This window comes from Scyliorhinus torazame, chromosome 2, assembly GCF_047496885.1.
Source record: "Scyliorhinus torazame isolate Kashiwa2021f chromosome 2, sScyTor2.1, whole genome shotgun sequence".
NCBI classification, from domain to species: domain Eukaryota; kingdom Metazoa; phylum Chordata; class Chondrichthyes; order Carcharhiniformes; family Scyliorhinidae; genus Scyliorhinus; species Scyliorhinus torazame.
The window spans coordinates 351683001-351696579 of NC_092708.1; the positions used below are offsets into that span (position 1 = coordinate 351683001).

Genomic DNA, 13579 nt, shown 5'->3' on the forward strand with positions numbered 1-13579 from the left:
AAAGTCATTGGCAAATAGGGTTAAGGAAAATCCCAAGGCTTTTTACACGTACATATAAAGCAAGAGGGTAGCCAGGGAAAGGGTTGGCCCTCTGAAGGATAGGCAAGGGAATCTATGTGTGGAGCCAGAGGAAATGGGCGAGGTACTAAATGAATACTTTACATCAGTATTCACCAAAGAGAAGGAATTGGTAGATGTTGAGTGTGGAGAAGGGTGTGTAGATAGCCTGGGTCACATTGAGATCCAAAAACGAGGTGTTGGGAGTCTTAAAAATATTACGGTAGATAAGTCCCCAGGGCCTGATGGGATCTACCCCAGAATACTGAAGGAGGCTGGAGAGGAAATTGCTGAGGCCTTGACAGAAATCTTTGGATCCTCACTGTCTTCAGGTGATGTCCTGGAGGACTGGAAAATAGCCAATGTTGTTCCTGTTTAAGATGGGTAGCAAGGATAATCCAGGGAACTACAGGCCGGTGAGCCTTACTTCAGTGGTAGGGAAATTACTGGAGAGAATTCTTCGAGACAGGATCTACTCCCATTTGGAAGCAAATGGATGTATTAGTGAGAGGCAGCATGATTTTGTGAAGGGGACGTCGTGTCTCACTAACTTGATAGAGTTTTTCGAGGAGGTCATAAAGATGATTGATGCAGGTAGGGCAGTGGATGTTGTCTACATGGATTTCAGTAAGGCCTTTGACAAGGTCCCTCATGGTAGACTAGTACAAAAGGTGAAGTCACACGGGATCAGGGGTGAGCTGGCAAGGTGGATACAGAACTGGCTAGGTCATAGAAGGCAGAGAGTAGCAATGGAAGGATGCTTTTCTAATTGGAGGGCTGTGACCAGTGGTATTCTGCAGGGATCAGTGCTGGGACCTTTGCGGTTTGTAGTATATAAAAATGATTTGGAGGAAAATGTAACTGGTCTGATTAGTAAGTTTGCAGACGACACAAAGGTTGGTGGAATTGCGGATAGCGATGAGGACTGTCAGAGGATACAGCAGGATTTAGATTGTTTGGAGACTTGGACGGAGAGATGGCAGATGGAGTTTAATCCGGACAAATGTGAGGTAATGCATTTTGGAAGATCTAATGCAGGTAGGGAATATACAGTGAATGGTAGAACCCTCAAGAGTATTGAAAGTCAGAGAGATCTAGGAGTACAGGTCCACAGGTCATTGAAAGGGGCAACACAGGCGGAGAAGGTAGTCAAGAAGGCATACCGCATGCTTGCCTTAATTGGCCGGGGCATTGAGTATAAGAATTGGCAAGTCATGTTGCAGCTGTATAGAACCTTAGTTAGGCCACACTTGGAGTATAGTGTTCAATTCTGGTCGCCACACTACCAGAAGGATGTGGAGGCTTTAGAGAGGGTGCAGAAGAGATTTACCAGAATGTGGCCTGGTATGGAGGGTATTAGCTAGGAGGAGCGGTTGAATAAACTCGGTTTGTTCTCACTGGAACGACGGAGGTGGAGGGGAGACCCGATAGAGGTCTACAAAGTTATGAGGGGCATAGACAGAGTGGATAGTCAGAGGCTTTTCCCCAGGGTAGAGGGGTCAATTACTAGGGGGCATAGGTTTAAGGTGAGAGGGGCAAGGTTTAGAGTAGATGTACGAGGCAAGTTTTTTTTACACAGAGGGTAGTGGGTGCCTGGAACTCGCTACCGGAGGAGGTGGTGGAAGCAGGGACGATAGTGACATTTAAGGGGCATCTTGACAAATACATGAATATGATGGGAATAGGGGGATATGGACCCAGGAAGTGTAGAAGATTGTAGTTTAGTCGGGCAGCATGGTCGGCACGGGCTTGGAGGGCCGAAGGGCCTGTTCCTGTGCTGTACATTTCTTTGTTCTTTGTTCAAAGCATAAGCTACAGGTCTAAAATTCACCACTGACCAAAAGTCAGTTGAGTAGAACAAGACGCAAAGATAAAATGAAGAAAATGAAACTTACAGGACTTGTCAAATTTTGTCACGCTAGCCTACTTAACTTATACAGTGAACTGCAATGCAAAACTTAATAAACTGTATAATGGGACAGACACGCCTTTGTTGTAAACTTGCAGAATTTTATGAAGCATGAAAAGTGCTTGGTTGACGCAAGTGCCTGATTAATTTTCAAAAAATCAAACTGCAAAGCTGACCTTTTCATTAAAAAGTCAGTTGGTGTAACTGAGCTTAAAATTTAGAAATTTGGTATTGTGCAAATTGTCAAGATGCATTTCTTTTGTCAAAGATTCAGGGCCTAATTCAATATTACCTTTTTATTTGGCCATCCCTCTCAGACCAGGTGCTATCCAAGATCTCTTTTAAGAAATTGATATAGTGAAGCCAAAGATCAATGCTAAGAGGTATTGCTTGTAGTCCTCGTCGGTACACCTGCGAGAAAGAGGTTTCTAATAATAATTAAAATTTATTAACAGAAAACCACCAGAGTCTGTACACCGAAAATGTTACTTTCCGGATAACTGTTTTCAGAAAAGCAGATAAAAATCAGGAATTTGTTGAATAATCTGCCATTACCATTGTGTGGAGGGTGGAAAGAACATCACAATGTTCTGCTCTCCACGCGTACAGCCTTGATCTTCAGAGTGTGGGATGGTTCCTGCTTTCTGACCAGGTAGGGCAGGCTTGGGGTACAGACTATAGGGCACAGACCCATTAGAACATCACTGACAGCCTCTAACCACAAATGTAATTAAGTTCAGCAAAAAATAGAAACACAAACAAAATAAGGAAAAACCAATTAAAATTAAAACACCCAAATAAAACTGTCAGAAAAGCCCTGCCCTACTTGTTAAACTGCATTGATTTGTACTGCAAAGCTTGACAAACTGTAGTACTAATGAACCTGTTAACAAAGAGAGAAGACATTAGCTGAAAACTGCTAAGGGTAAATTTTTTTTTTTCAAATGTGAAAATGAGGATGAGACCATCTACTAAAAGCCAAGTTCAAACTCTCAAAATCTGTTAGAAACCTGGCTTGTGTTTTAGCTTTTGAGTAGAAGCTGGCTTGGAGTAGTAGTCTGAGACAAGACCAGGTTAAAATTAAAAGTGAAAGCAAAAACACAAAGTCACAAGTCACCTCTTCTGCCTGCTTCACGTTGTCATGTCGTTGCTCAAGATCAGCATACTTTTTCCAATAGCCATAGCAATATGGGTAGTGGGACAAAAAGTGATCAAAAGCTTTTCTGGCTGCCAGGATATGGTTCTGCAAAGACGATAATGTGCTTCAGTTTATTTCAACATATCCACACAAATGCTATATCAATTTTGTTTCTAATTAACAAGTCAGAAGTGGTTTACTATCGATTTTTACAATCACATATGAGTTACAAAATACATCAAATATTTCAAATTCACACCTTCCATTTGGCACACATTTTTTGATTGCATTTAATCACCTTTTGTGGAAACTACAATAATAAAGTCATTATGTCATAGGAGGCAATTCAAACATTAGGCCAATATCATCTCTCGAGAAAAACTCACTTCCATTCCTCCACACTATCCCTGAACTCCTGCAAGTTTGTTTCCCCCAGTGCTCAAATTTTCTTTTGAAACCATTGATCAGTTCCACTCACACCCTTGTCATCACCATTCAACACAAAATTTTTTTTATTTCCATTCTTCCTACATTTTTTGCCCAATTAGTGGATTGGTCATGCTAAATTGCCCTTTAATATGCGTATTGCAAGTCCTTGCACCACCAGCTATTGAGAATAGTTTTACTTTGTCTACCTAAACACGTCATAATCTGCTGGACCTCTCTCGGATTTCCATCAAAATCCTTTGCAATGAAGTTCTAGAGATAGAAAAAATCCCCCATCTCTGGAACCATTCTGGTAAATTGTGGTAAATCTCCTCTCCACTCTCTGAAAGACCTTCACACCTTTTTCTAAAGCACTGTGCCCATCTTGGACACAATGTTTAGTTGTGGCGTAGTCAGCGGTTTATTAATGTTCAGTATAACCTGCCTTCTTATATATTCAATACCTGGAGCTGCATTCTCTGTTTTTGGGACTATGTCCCCGCGTCGTCGTAAAAACTGTGGATTTTCACACCAGAAAAACTGGCGTGAGAGGGCCACATATTCCTAGCCCTGCAAGGGGCTAGCAGGGACCCAGCATAAAACTAGCAGCTTTTGCTGCAGATACGAGCCCCCGCACTTCCGGGTCGTAGGCCGCGCATGCGCACGGCGGCGGCCTCGCCATGTTCCATGGTGAACTCCGATCGCAGATCCGGACATTAAAAATAGACACCCCCATATTCTCCCTGTGTTTTCGTGGGTTTCACCCCTCAACCCAAAGATGTGCAGGGTGGTGGATTGGTTATGCTAAATTGCCCCTTAATTGGGTACTCTAAATTTTTTTTAAAATAGACCCCCCCCCCCCCCCCCCCCCCCCCGCTTACACCCGCCCAAACATTGCCCGGCTGTGTATAAGGCCCCGGGGGGGGGGGGGGGCCTTATACACTAGTATCCCGACCGGCAGGACCATGTTAGATCCACGCCATCGGGACTTCGGCCGGTCAGGGGCGGAGAGGGCCTCCAGCAACGGCCGCAGATAGGTGCTATGCAGCACGGCGTACTCAGGGCCTGCAGAATCGGAGAACTGGCGCCGGTTCCGATTCAGTGCAGGGGACTGGATTCTCTGCCCCAGCGTCTGGGCGCGGAGAATGCAGCCCCTGATCTTTGAACCACAAGTCAACAAATGTCCCAATGCACTAAGCCATTGTGCTAATATGACACTACATGGTATATCAAAGGTATGTCTACTTCCAGGTGTTTTCTAAGGTGATAATAAAAACTACAAAGGAAGCAATATTTCCTACAATCTGCTCACTCACCTCTTGTTCCACATACTGCAACAAGTAAGTCCAACCTGTGAAGTCCTGGGGATTGTCCTCAACCACCTTCCAAAACTTTTCATACTCTGTGGGAAAGGGGATCTCTGAATCATTCAGTTCTACATTTTCTATATCTCCCACTATTTTCTCAGGTGGGGAGTTCTCGGGTTGAGATTCAGTATCCATTGATGCCGATCCTTCAGGAGATTCAACTTGCACCACTGATGCCTCTGTCAAATCTAAGGATTTCAAACTGGCCTCTTCTTTGCCAACTTCACTCTCACTAACTGTAGCATTTGATTTAGAAGCGCTGGTTTCATCAGAAGACTCCAGGTTTGGCACAAGTGTCTCATTTGGAAGAGAATTGCTAGTGGAAATATTTTTATGCAAGTCACATTCATCTGCAGAGTTATGTTCGTCATTCTGTGTAGACGTTGTCCGTTTTGAGTCTTAGTGGGGAAATAATGGAAAATTAGTGACCATGATTAAACCATGCAGAAAATGTCAACATTAATCAGTTTCATTCCTGTCTTATGAAAAATAAGAATTCTTCACAACAGCCTCTCCGCTTCAAGCACTGGGAAGAGAAGCCAACCTCTTTCAACACACTGGGATGTAGACAATCAGGTCCAGGGGATTTATCTATTCAAAGCCCCATTAATTTATCCAGTACTTTTTTTTAAAAAAGCAGTATTAATATCTAAATTTCTCATTTACACTAGTCCCTTAATTTTCCATTATTTCTGGGAGCTATTTAGTATTTTCCTCCATGAAGACAGCCTTGGAACATTTGCTTAGTTTGTCTACCGCACCCGTATCCCCCATTATAAATTCTCCTGACTCCACTTGTAATGGACAGAATTTGTTTTTGCTGCTTTTTCTTTTTGCAAACTTATTGAAGCGTTTAGTCAGTTTTTGTTTCTCGTTAGCTTAACTTTCATTCTATTTTCCATTTCTTAAACATTTTCTTCCTTTGCAGAATGCTAAAATTCTCCCAATATTTTTGGCAACTTTAGTCATTGCTTCTTTTAATCTAATACAATCCTTGATTTATTTAATTAGCCATAGTTGGAACACTTTTCTTGCTGGGCTTTTGTGCATTCAAAATTTTTTTATTTTTGTTGGACAATGAATTCGTTTTTCACATGTTAGCCATTGCCTGTTGACCATCATTACTTTCAAATTTCCCAATCTACCACAACTAATTTGCCAGTCATAGTTTTATAGACATGTTAACAACCACATTATTATTAATTAATTTACAGGATGTGGGTGCTACTGGCTAGGCCAGCATTTATTGCCCATACCTAACAGCGCTCGAGAAGGTGGTGGTGAGCTGTCTTCTTGAACCACTGCCGTCCTTGTGGTATGGGTACACTGACCGAATGCGAGGGAGGGAGTTTCAGGATTTTGACCCAGCATCAGCAAAGGAACAGCAATATATTTTCAAGTCAGGATGGGTGGTGGTGTTCCCATGTGTCTGCTGCCATGTCCTTCCAGATGGTAGCAGTCATGGGTTTGAAAGGTGTTGCCTAAGGAGCCTTGGTGAGTTTCTGTAGTGCATCTTATAGATGGTACACCCTGCTGCCACTGTTCATCAGTGGTGATCAGAGTGAATATTTGTGGAAGGGATGCCAATCAAGCAGGCTGCTTTGGCCTGGCTTCTCAAGTGTTGTTGGACCTGCACTCACCCAGGCAGGTGGAGAGCATCTTATCACTTTCCTGATCTGTGCCGTGTAAATGTTGGGCAGGCTTTGGGGAGTCAGGGAGCAACTTACTCCCTGCAGGATTCCATGCCTCTGGCCTGTAGCCCTCGGATAAACCAGAGCGTGACCCACCAACTGCATGAAAATGTTACAATTTATTCAGCTGATAACCAATCACACTTCAAAAATGAACTTAATGCAACAGCAATTCTAATTGGGGCCCTCTTTTAAACGATTTGGTCTAAAAGAGGGCCCCAACATCAGACTTAATGCTTCAGTATTACATGGTTTTATATAACACTAGTATTTGGCGCAGTGCTCAACCTAGAAAGACGAGCACGGTTTTTCCACAAGTCAGAGAGACAGTTCGACCCCAGAAGTGCAGGATATCTCCCAAAAAATGATTTTTAAAAACTTCCTGGAATAAGTGCGCTCTCACAGTCATGTTGAAAACTAAGTACAGTAACTCATGCTAAGACTGGGACCCGACTTCACGGCCCTCGACAGCTGCCATGGAAGAGAGCGAGCGAAGCTGATATTTTTAGATCCGGCTGCTTTACCACTTTAGGGCAACAGCGAGCAGCAGCCATGGTCTGCGGGGAGTGACACCGCCTGCCCGCGAGGAATAACGCCGACCCAGGCAGACGAGACCTTCCACCACCGCAGGCCGGAAAGCCCGGCCTCAAGTAACGCTCCGAAAAGGCCCGGCCCAGCCCCGGCGGAAGTGAGGCTGCAGCGTGGCCAAAGGCCCCGACCCAACGGACGGCGGCGGTCTTCGCCTTCGAGCAGCAGCTGCCCGCACTCACCTCGCGCCTCCATACTGCTGACCGTTAGAGCCGTTACCCTACGCGCGCTCCCCTCTTTCAGAATGCGGTAGGCTGCCCCTTCAACGCGCAGGCGCGTATCCACCCCCAGTCCCGCCCCTTCCAGGTCAGCTGGTCGCTGAACTGCAGCTGCAACGAGATCGTGTGCGTCAGGTGGACGTTTCTGGGCTTGGCTGCGGTGATGAAGGAGTTCCTTTCCGCGGATTTTCCATTTGTTCCACCCTACTTTGTATGTTCCAACATTTCCACTTTTTTGTGTTTTTAATTACAGATGCCACATTAAAAGGACGGCACGCTAGCACAGTGGTTCGCACAGTTGCTTCACAACGTCAGGGTCCCAGGTTCGATTCCCGGCTTGGGTCAATGTCTGTGCGGAGTCTGCATGTTCTCCCCGTGTCTGGGTGGGTTTCCTCCCACAGTCCAAAGATGTGCAAGTTAGGTGGGTTGGCCACAAAATTGGCCTTAGTATCCAAAAAAGGTTATGTGAGGTTACGGGGATAGGGTGGAGGTGTGGGCTTAGGTAGGGTGCTCTTTCCAAGGGCTGGTGCAGACTCAATGGGCCGAATGGCCTCTTCCTGCACGGCAAATTCTATGATTTTAATTCACAGTATTTTGGTTTTATCACGTAGCTGCATACTGCACAATACAGACAGAAAATAATATTTTTATGGCGAATAAATGCTGGTCTGGACAGCGACATCCCATAAATAATTTTTTTAAAGTTCTAGATTGGAGAAGTTGGGATTGTTTTCCTTGAAAAAGAGAATAGCGAGAGGAGATTTGATAGAAGTATTCATAATCATGAGGGCTCTGGACAGGGTAGATAGGGAGAAACCTCCCAGTCGCCAAGGATCGCAAATGAGGTCACATTTAAAGTAATTGTTTAAAAAAAAGCCAAAGTGATATGAGAGAAATGCAGTTACACAGTGAATGTTTAGGGTGTCATGGGAGTGTCCCTTTAAGAAAGGTTTTTGTCTTATCATGGCTTCAGTGATGTCATTTGTGTGGGTGGAGCTGGGCTGTGGCTCTGAGTTTTTACTTTGAGTTTTGGACTGGCTTGAATTGTACAGGTTGAAAGAAATGTTTTTCTCTATTTTCATTTTAAAAGCTGATTCCAGACTGCTTGATAACTTAAAAGAGATCATTGCTTTCTGGAAGGATTTCAAATCTGCTGTTTGGAAAGCGGAACAAGAGTATCAATAACAAGTCTTATACCAGTGAGAATGCCATGTGCTGGGCCACACCTTTGAAAAGGAGTTTCTGGTTTTACTTGGATTTTGTTATTGAATTGGAACAGTTAAGGGGGAATTCATTAAGGGTTATACACAGATTATTGTAGCTGTGTGGCGTCTTTGTGTTTGCAATTGATAACATTTCTTGTGTGTGTTAATACAAATGTTAACTAAGCTCTTACAAACAGTTACAGGTCAGGTGAACTCCATAATATACTTTGGCGTTTTCTAAACCCTGGCCCATAACAAGGGTCTGGAATGCACTGCCTGAGAGGGTGCAATTGAAGCATTCAAAAGGTAATTAGACTGTTACCTGGAAAAGAGTTATGGGCAGAAGGCAAAGGAATGGCACTAAGTGAATTGCTCATTTGGCAAGCTGGTGCAGTCACGATTGGCCAAATGGCCTGTGCTGTAACAATTCTGCGATTCTGTTCTGAGGAAGGGTCCCTGATCTAAAGCAGCCAGCATAGGTTTATTAACATACGTGAAAAGCTCTTGAACCAGTTGGTGGAAGTGCCACGGATGATGAAACGTAGTATGGGGTGTACATGATTTTTGGAAAGCCTTTCAGAAAAGTACCATACAATAAACTGTTCGACAGAATAATGGGTATGGAATTGGAGGGAAGTGTATAAAATTATTATGTTAGAACAGGAGAGAGGAAAGAGTAAAAATTAAGAGCAGTTTCACACACTGGGTAACAATGTCTCAGAGGTATGTATTCTGTGAATGCTTCTGTTCATTAGTGATTCGGATGGAAGGATAAACGAGCTGATGATGTTTAGGTTTGTACATATAATATGGTGGCATAGTGGTATTGTCATTGAAGTAGTAATCTCGAGTCCTGGGGAACCCGGGTTCAAATCATACCACATATAAATCTGGAATTAAAAATCCAAAATTATCTGTGAAACTATTGTCAATAGTTGTAAAAGCTGGTTCACTAATGTCACATGACAGCAATAGTTGACTATTGAGAGTAGTTGACTCTTAAAATGCCCTCTAAAATGCCCTGGCAAGCCTGGGCAACAAGGGATTAGTGAGAAATACAGTGATGCGCACATCCAATGAATTAAAACAAAGATGACATGAAAATAACATGCATTCTATATAGAATATATATGGTGAAATGACTGCCCTTGATATTGAGGTGGCATTTGACTGAGTGAGACATCCAGTAGCCCTAACCCAGCCCTAGTATTGGAGAGCAAAGGTAGTTTTAAGGGATGTATACTCGTATTGGTAAATTTAAGAAATAAGGTATAATTTTAAATGGGTTTAATTTAGTTTTTCTGTGCAAGGAAGGGTAAATCTATATTTAGATTCCTGCTAGACAAAGGTGTGTGGGAGTTTTGGCTTCAATGCAAACTGTGCTTTTCTACATAGAGAAGTTACGGTGTGAAGAGTAAATAAAAGCTAGCAGAAGCATGAAGTCATTGCTTAGGAACCGGAGGCCCCTTTAATGTAGGAAGGCTTTTGAGTTTCATTTTTAGATGAATTAATTTGCAGTTGGAGATAGGATACCGGGAAGTACACATCTCTCAACTATGCCAGACCAGCTAGACAGGACAAGGGCTGCAAAAGGCAGACTTCCAAAGAACGAAATAAAGTCCAGACAACCAAGGAATTGGGAAGACTGAGGTTAAGGGAACAGAGAGCAAGACGTTGAACAAGGTACTGTTCAGGAGAATGCAAGGGAACAGCAGACAAAGTTTTCTTAGTTAAAGAGATAGTTGTAGAAACCAGATTTAAAGTGGGAAAGCAGACTCCAGTGGCAAATAAAAAGTTTGGTGCCATTTACACAGTCTTCAATTGATAGAGCAATTGTGAAGAGTTTGTGCAACAGTCAAGACAAATTCTGAAGGGGGGGATGTAAAACCTGTAAGTGAATCCTTGATGGATGCATCTGAGGGAAAGCATTGTTTAAAAGAGAATTGTGTCTTTTTGAAAAATGAAATTGAAATCTCTTGTGTGGAAGCCGCAGTTCAGTGAGACAAGGTGGCTCACAGTATCAGAAGCATCTGGGGAGATTTTGAGGAGAAATCCACAGAAATTCACTCGGGGTCAGAGTGGAGTGTATGTCTTACAACAGCCAGCCTGTGTTTAAAGCAAGTGTTTTACAGCCTAATATATACTTTGTAACCCGTGTTAACCTTAAAATCTGTGTATATTTGTGAAGCTAAGGGAGGAGTAAAGGAGCATTGTATTAGCATCAAACCTTCCATGTTTAATAAAAAAACATTTCTTGTTAAAACAATTTAGCGGTCCTGTGAATCTGTTCCTCCATGTTTTCTAAAAAAAGTAAAAGTTACCATCTTTTGAGCCAGGGTTCCATTCTGGGGTCTTCTCATCCAGTTATGACACCAACTGGTATCATAACACGAGGAATCAGGGAAAAACCTTCCATTAGTTGGAGTCATATTTTGCACAAAGTAAGATGGCTGAGATACTTGAGGGTCAATCATCTCAGTCCCAAAATATCGCTACAGGGGATCTTCAAGCAGTATCCTAGGGCCAACCCTCTTTAGCTGCTTCATCAATGACCTACCTTCCAACATAAGGTCAGAAGTGGGGAAGTTTGCTGATGATTGCACATTACTCAGTACCTTTCACAACTCCTCAAATACTGAGGCAGTCTGTACCCACATGCAGTAAATCTGGGCAATATTCAGACTTGGAATGATAACTGGCAAGTAACATTCACACTGTACCAGTGCCAAACAGTGATAATCTCAAGAGGGAATCTTTTTTTAAATTCCTTTTTTAGAGTTACTAAGCCAATGTGCAGAGTGGATGGGGCAAGCCCCTAACCCATCTCCTTGCTTGCTCCAGGAACCAATTCAATTCATGGTCCCAGACAAGTCAAACAAGAGAGAATCTAACCATCTCTCCTTGACATTCAATATTGCCATCAATGTCCTGGAGGTTACCATTGACCAGAAACCTAACTGAATCAATCTGGTACATCTGGTGGCTACAAGAGCAGGCCTGAGGCTATTCTACAGTGAGTAACTCGCCAACGCCTATCTAAATATCAAGAGTGTGATGAAATACTCTGCAACTGCCAGGATGAGTACAGCTCCAATAACACTCAAGTAGTTTGGCATCATCCAAGACAAAGCAGGCTGCTTGATTGGTATAGATTAAGGGGTTAATAGCTATCATGCTAATTGTTAAGAGCACATCATCAGTGATGTCAGATAATGTCTATCTTCGACCCTTCCCTTCCATTACTTGTCTTGTCTCCATTTCTGGGGATATACTGTCTACCAATATTCATTACAAGCCCACCGAGTTCCACAGATATCTCGACTATACCTCCTTACACCCTGCTTTCTGTAAGGACTCCATTCCATTTTCCCAATTTCTCCGTTTCTGTCACATCTGTTCTGGTGCTGCTATATTTCACAATGATGCTTTTGACATGTCTTCCTTTTTTGTCTGCTGAGGATTCCGTCGCAACAGTGGATGACAGGGCCCTCAACTGTGCCTGACCCATTTCCTGCACTTACCCCTCCCTCTCAGAACCACAATAGAGTTTCCCTTGTCCTGACTTTGTGTCCCCACAGCCTCCTGATTCAAAGGACTATCGTCCAGCTTTCTGTCAACTTCATTAAGTTCCACCAGCAAACACATCTTCTCCCATTCCCAGTCAGCATTCCAAAGGGACCATTCCCTTCACAGTACCCCAAAGGGACCATTCCCTTCACAGTACCCCAACACCTCACCCCTTTTTTCCACAGCACCTTCCTATACAGTCTGAGGAGGTGTCCTTCCTTTATCCTCACCGTTCAAGGCTCCAATCACTTTCCAGGTGAAGCAGCAATTTACTTGTACTTCTTTTAATTTAGTTTACTGTTTTTGCTGTTCACAATATGGTCTCCTTTACATTGGGACGACCAAACGCAGACTGGGTGACAGCTTTGCAGAACATCCTTGCTCAGTCTGCAGACCCTAACTGTCCAGCTGCTTACCATTTTAGTTCATGCTCACATTCATGTCCTTGGGTCTGTTACAATGTTCCAGTGAAGCTCAACGCAAGACAGAGGAACATCTAATTATTAGGTACTTTACAGTCTTCTGGACTCAACAACTTCAGACCATGAACTCTGTCCTTCATTTTGAATTATTTCCCACGCCCCCAAATGCCAGTCTGCATTTTGTTCTCAGATAGTGTTTATTCTGCTATTAACACTTACTCTGAGCCAATGCTTTGTGTCTTTAGTACTATCATTACTACTACTTTTGCCTTGTGTTTCATGACATCTTTGTCATTTAATCGTCTCCAACCTCTAACCTATCTCTGACCTCTTTTGCTCCACCTGCCCTCTCCCCTTTTTCAACAACATAAAACCAATCACCTTCCTCCTTCAGTTCTGAAGAAGAGCCAAATTGGACTCAGAACTTAAATCTGTTTCTCTCTTCCCAGATGCCACCATACCTGAGTTTTTTCAGCACTTACTGTTTTTACAATTCACAGACTGACTTGGATAAGCTCTGGTAGAAGGGGGATGGATCACTATTGTGCAAACTACGCTATTACCTTCAACGGCCACCATAAAGTTCAGGAATGACCAACACACCATCCTGGGTAGTCTGTCTGGATCCAGGACCAGAACCGACCTGGCCTGAGCTTTGATTCATTCTCATCAACAGTGACAATGGAGGCTTCAGACACAACAGATCAGCGTTGATATCTACCACCAAGTGGCCGTTGCAGGTTTGATTGACTGCCCCAGACTACCTCAGTGGACTGTTCACATCCTCCTCTGCAAGATACCCGTGTTCAAACCCTCCTCCAAAAGAAACAAGGATGCGGTCAGGCAAATTAATTAAGTCTTTTCCACCGACTCGGAGGGCCTGACAGTGACTTTAGGAGGTTGCGGAGTATAGGAGTAGTATAAAAATGTAAATATGTTCATGGGTAGTTTGAAAGACTTGGGGGGGAAAGTGCAGTATAAGGGGTTAAGA

At 43.3% G+C, this 13579-nt stretch overlaps 1 protein-coding gene across 9 annotated transcripts in view; it reads right to left on the bottom strand.

Moving 5' to 3' along the window:
- The window catches only part of prpf39 (PRP39 pre-mRNA processing factor 39 homolog (yeast)), a 75047-nt gene extending 67590 nt beyond the window's left edge, over positions 1–7457 (bottom strand). For 2 of the 9 annotated variants that reach the window (XR_011938292.1, XR_011938294.1), the window contains exons 1-4: positions 6154–6653; positions 4847–5295; positions 3084–3209; positions 2259–2377 (exon numbers count right to left, since the gene is read on the bottom strand). Coding sequence is in view for 5 of the 9 variants with exons in the window: in XM_072491300.1 (XP_072347401.1) it covers positions 2259–2377; positions 3084–3209; positions 4847–5295; positions 6154–6268 (809 nt within the window). In the remaining 4 variants the exon portion in view is untranslated. Of the gene's footprint in view, positions 1–2258; positions 2378–3083; positions 3210–4846; positions 5296–6153; positions 6654–7358 lie in introns of those variants that run through there. The other 7 variants (XR_011938305.1, XR_011938310.1, XM_072491310.1 and 4 more) reach the window with 6 other exon arrangements.
- Between the last annotated feature and the right edge of the window lie 6122 nt (positions 7458–13579).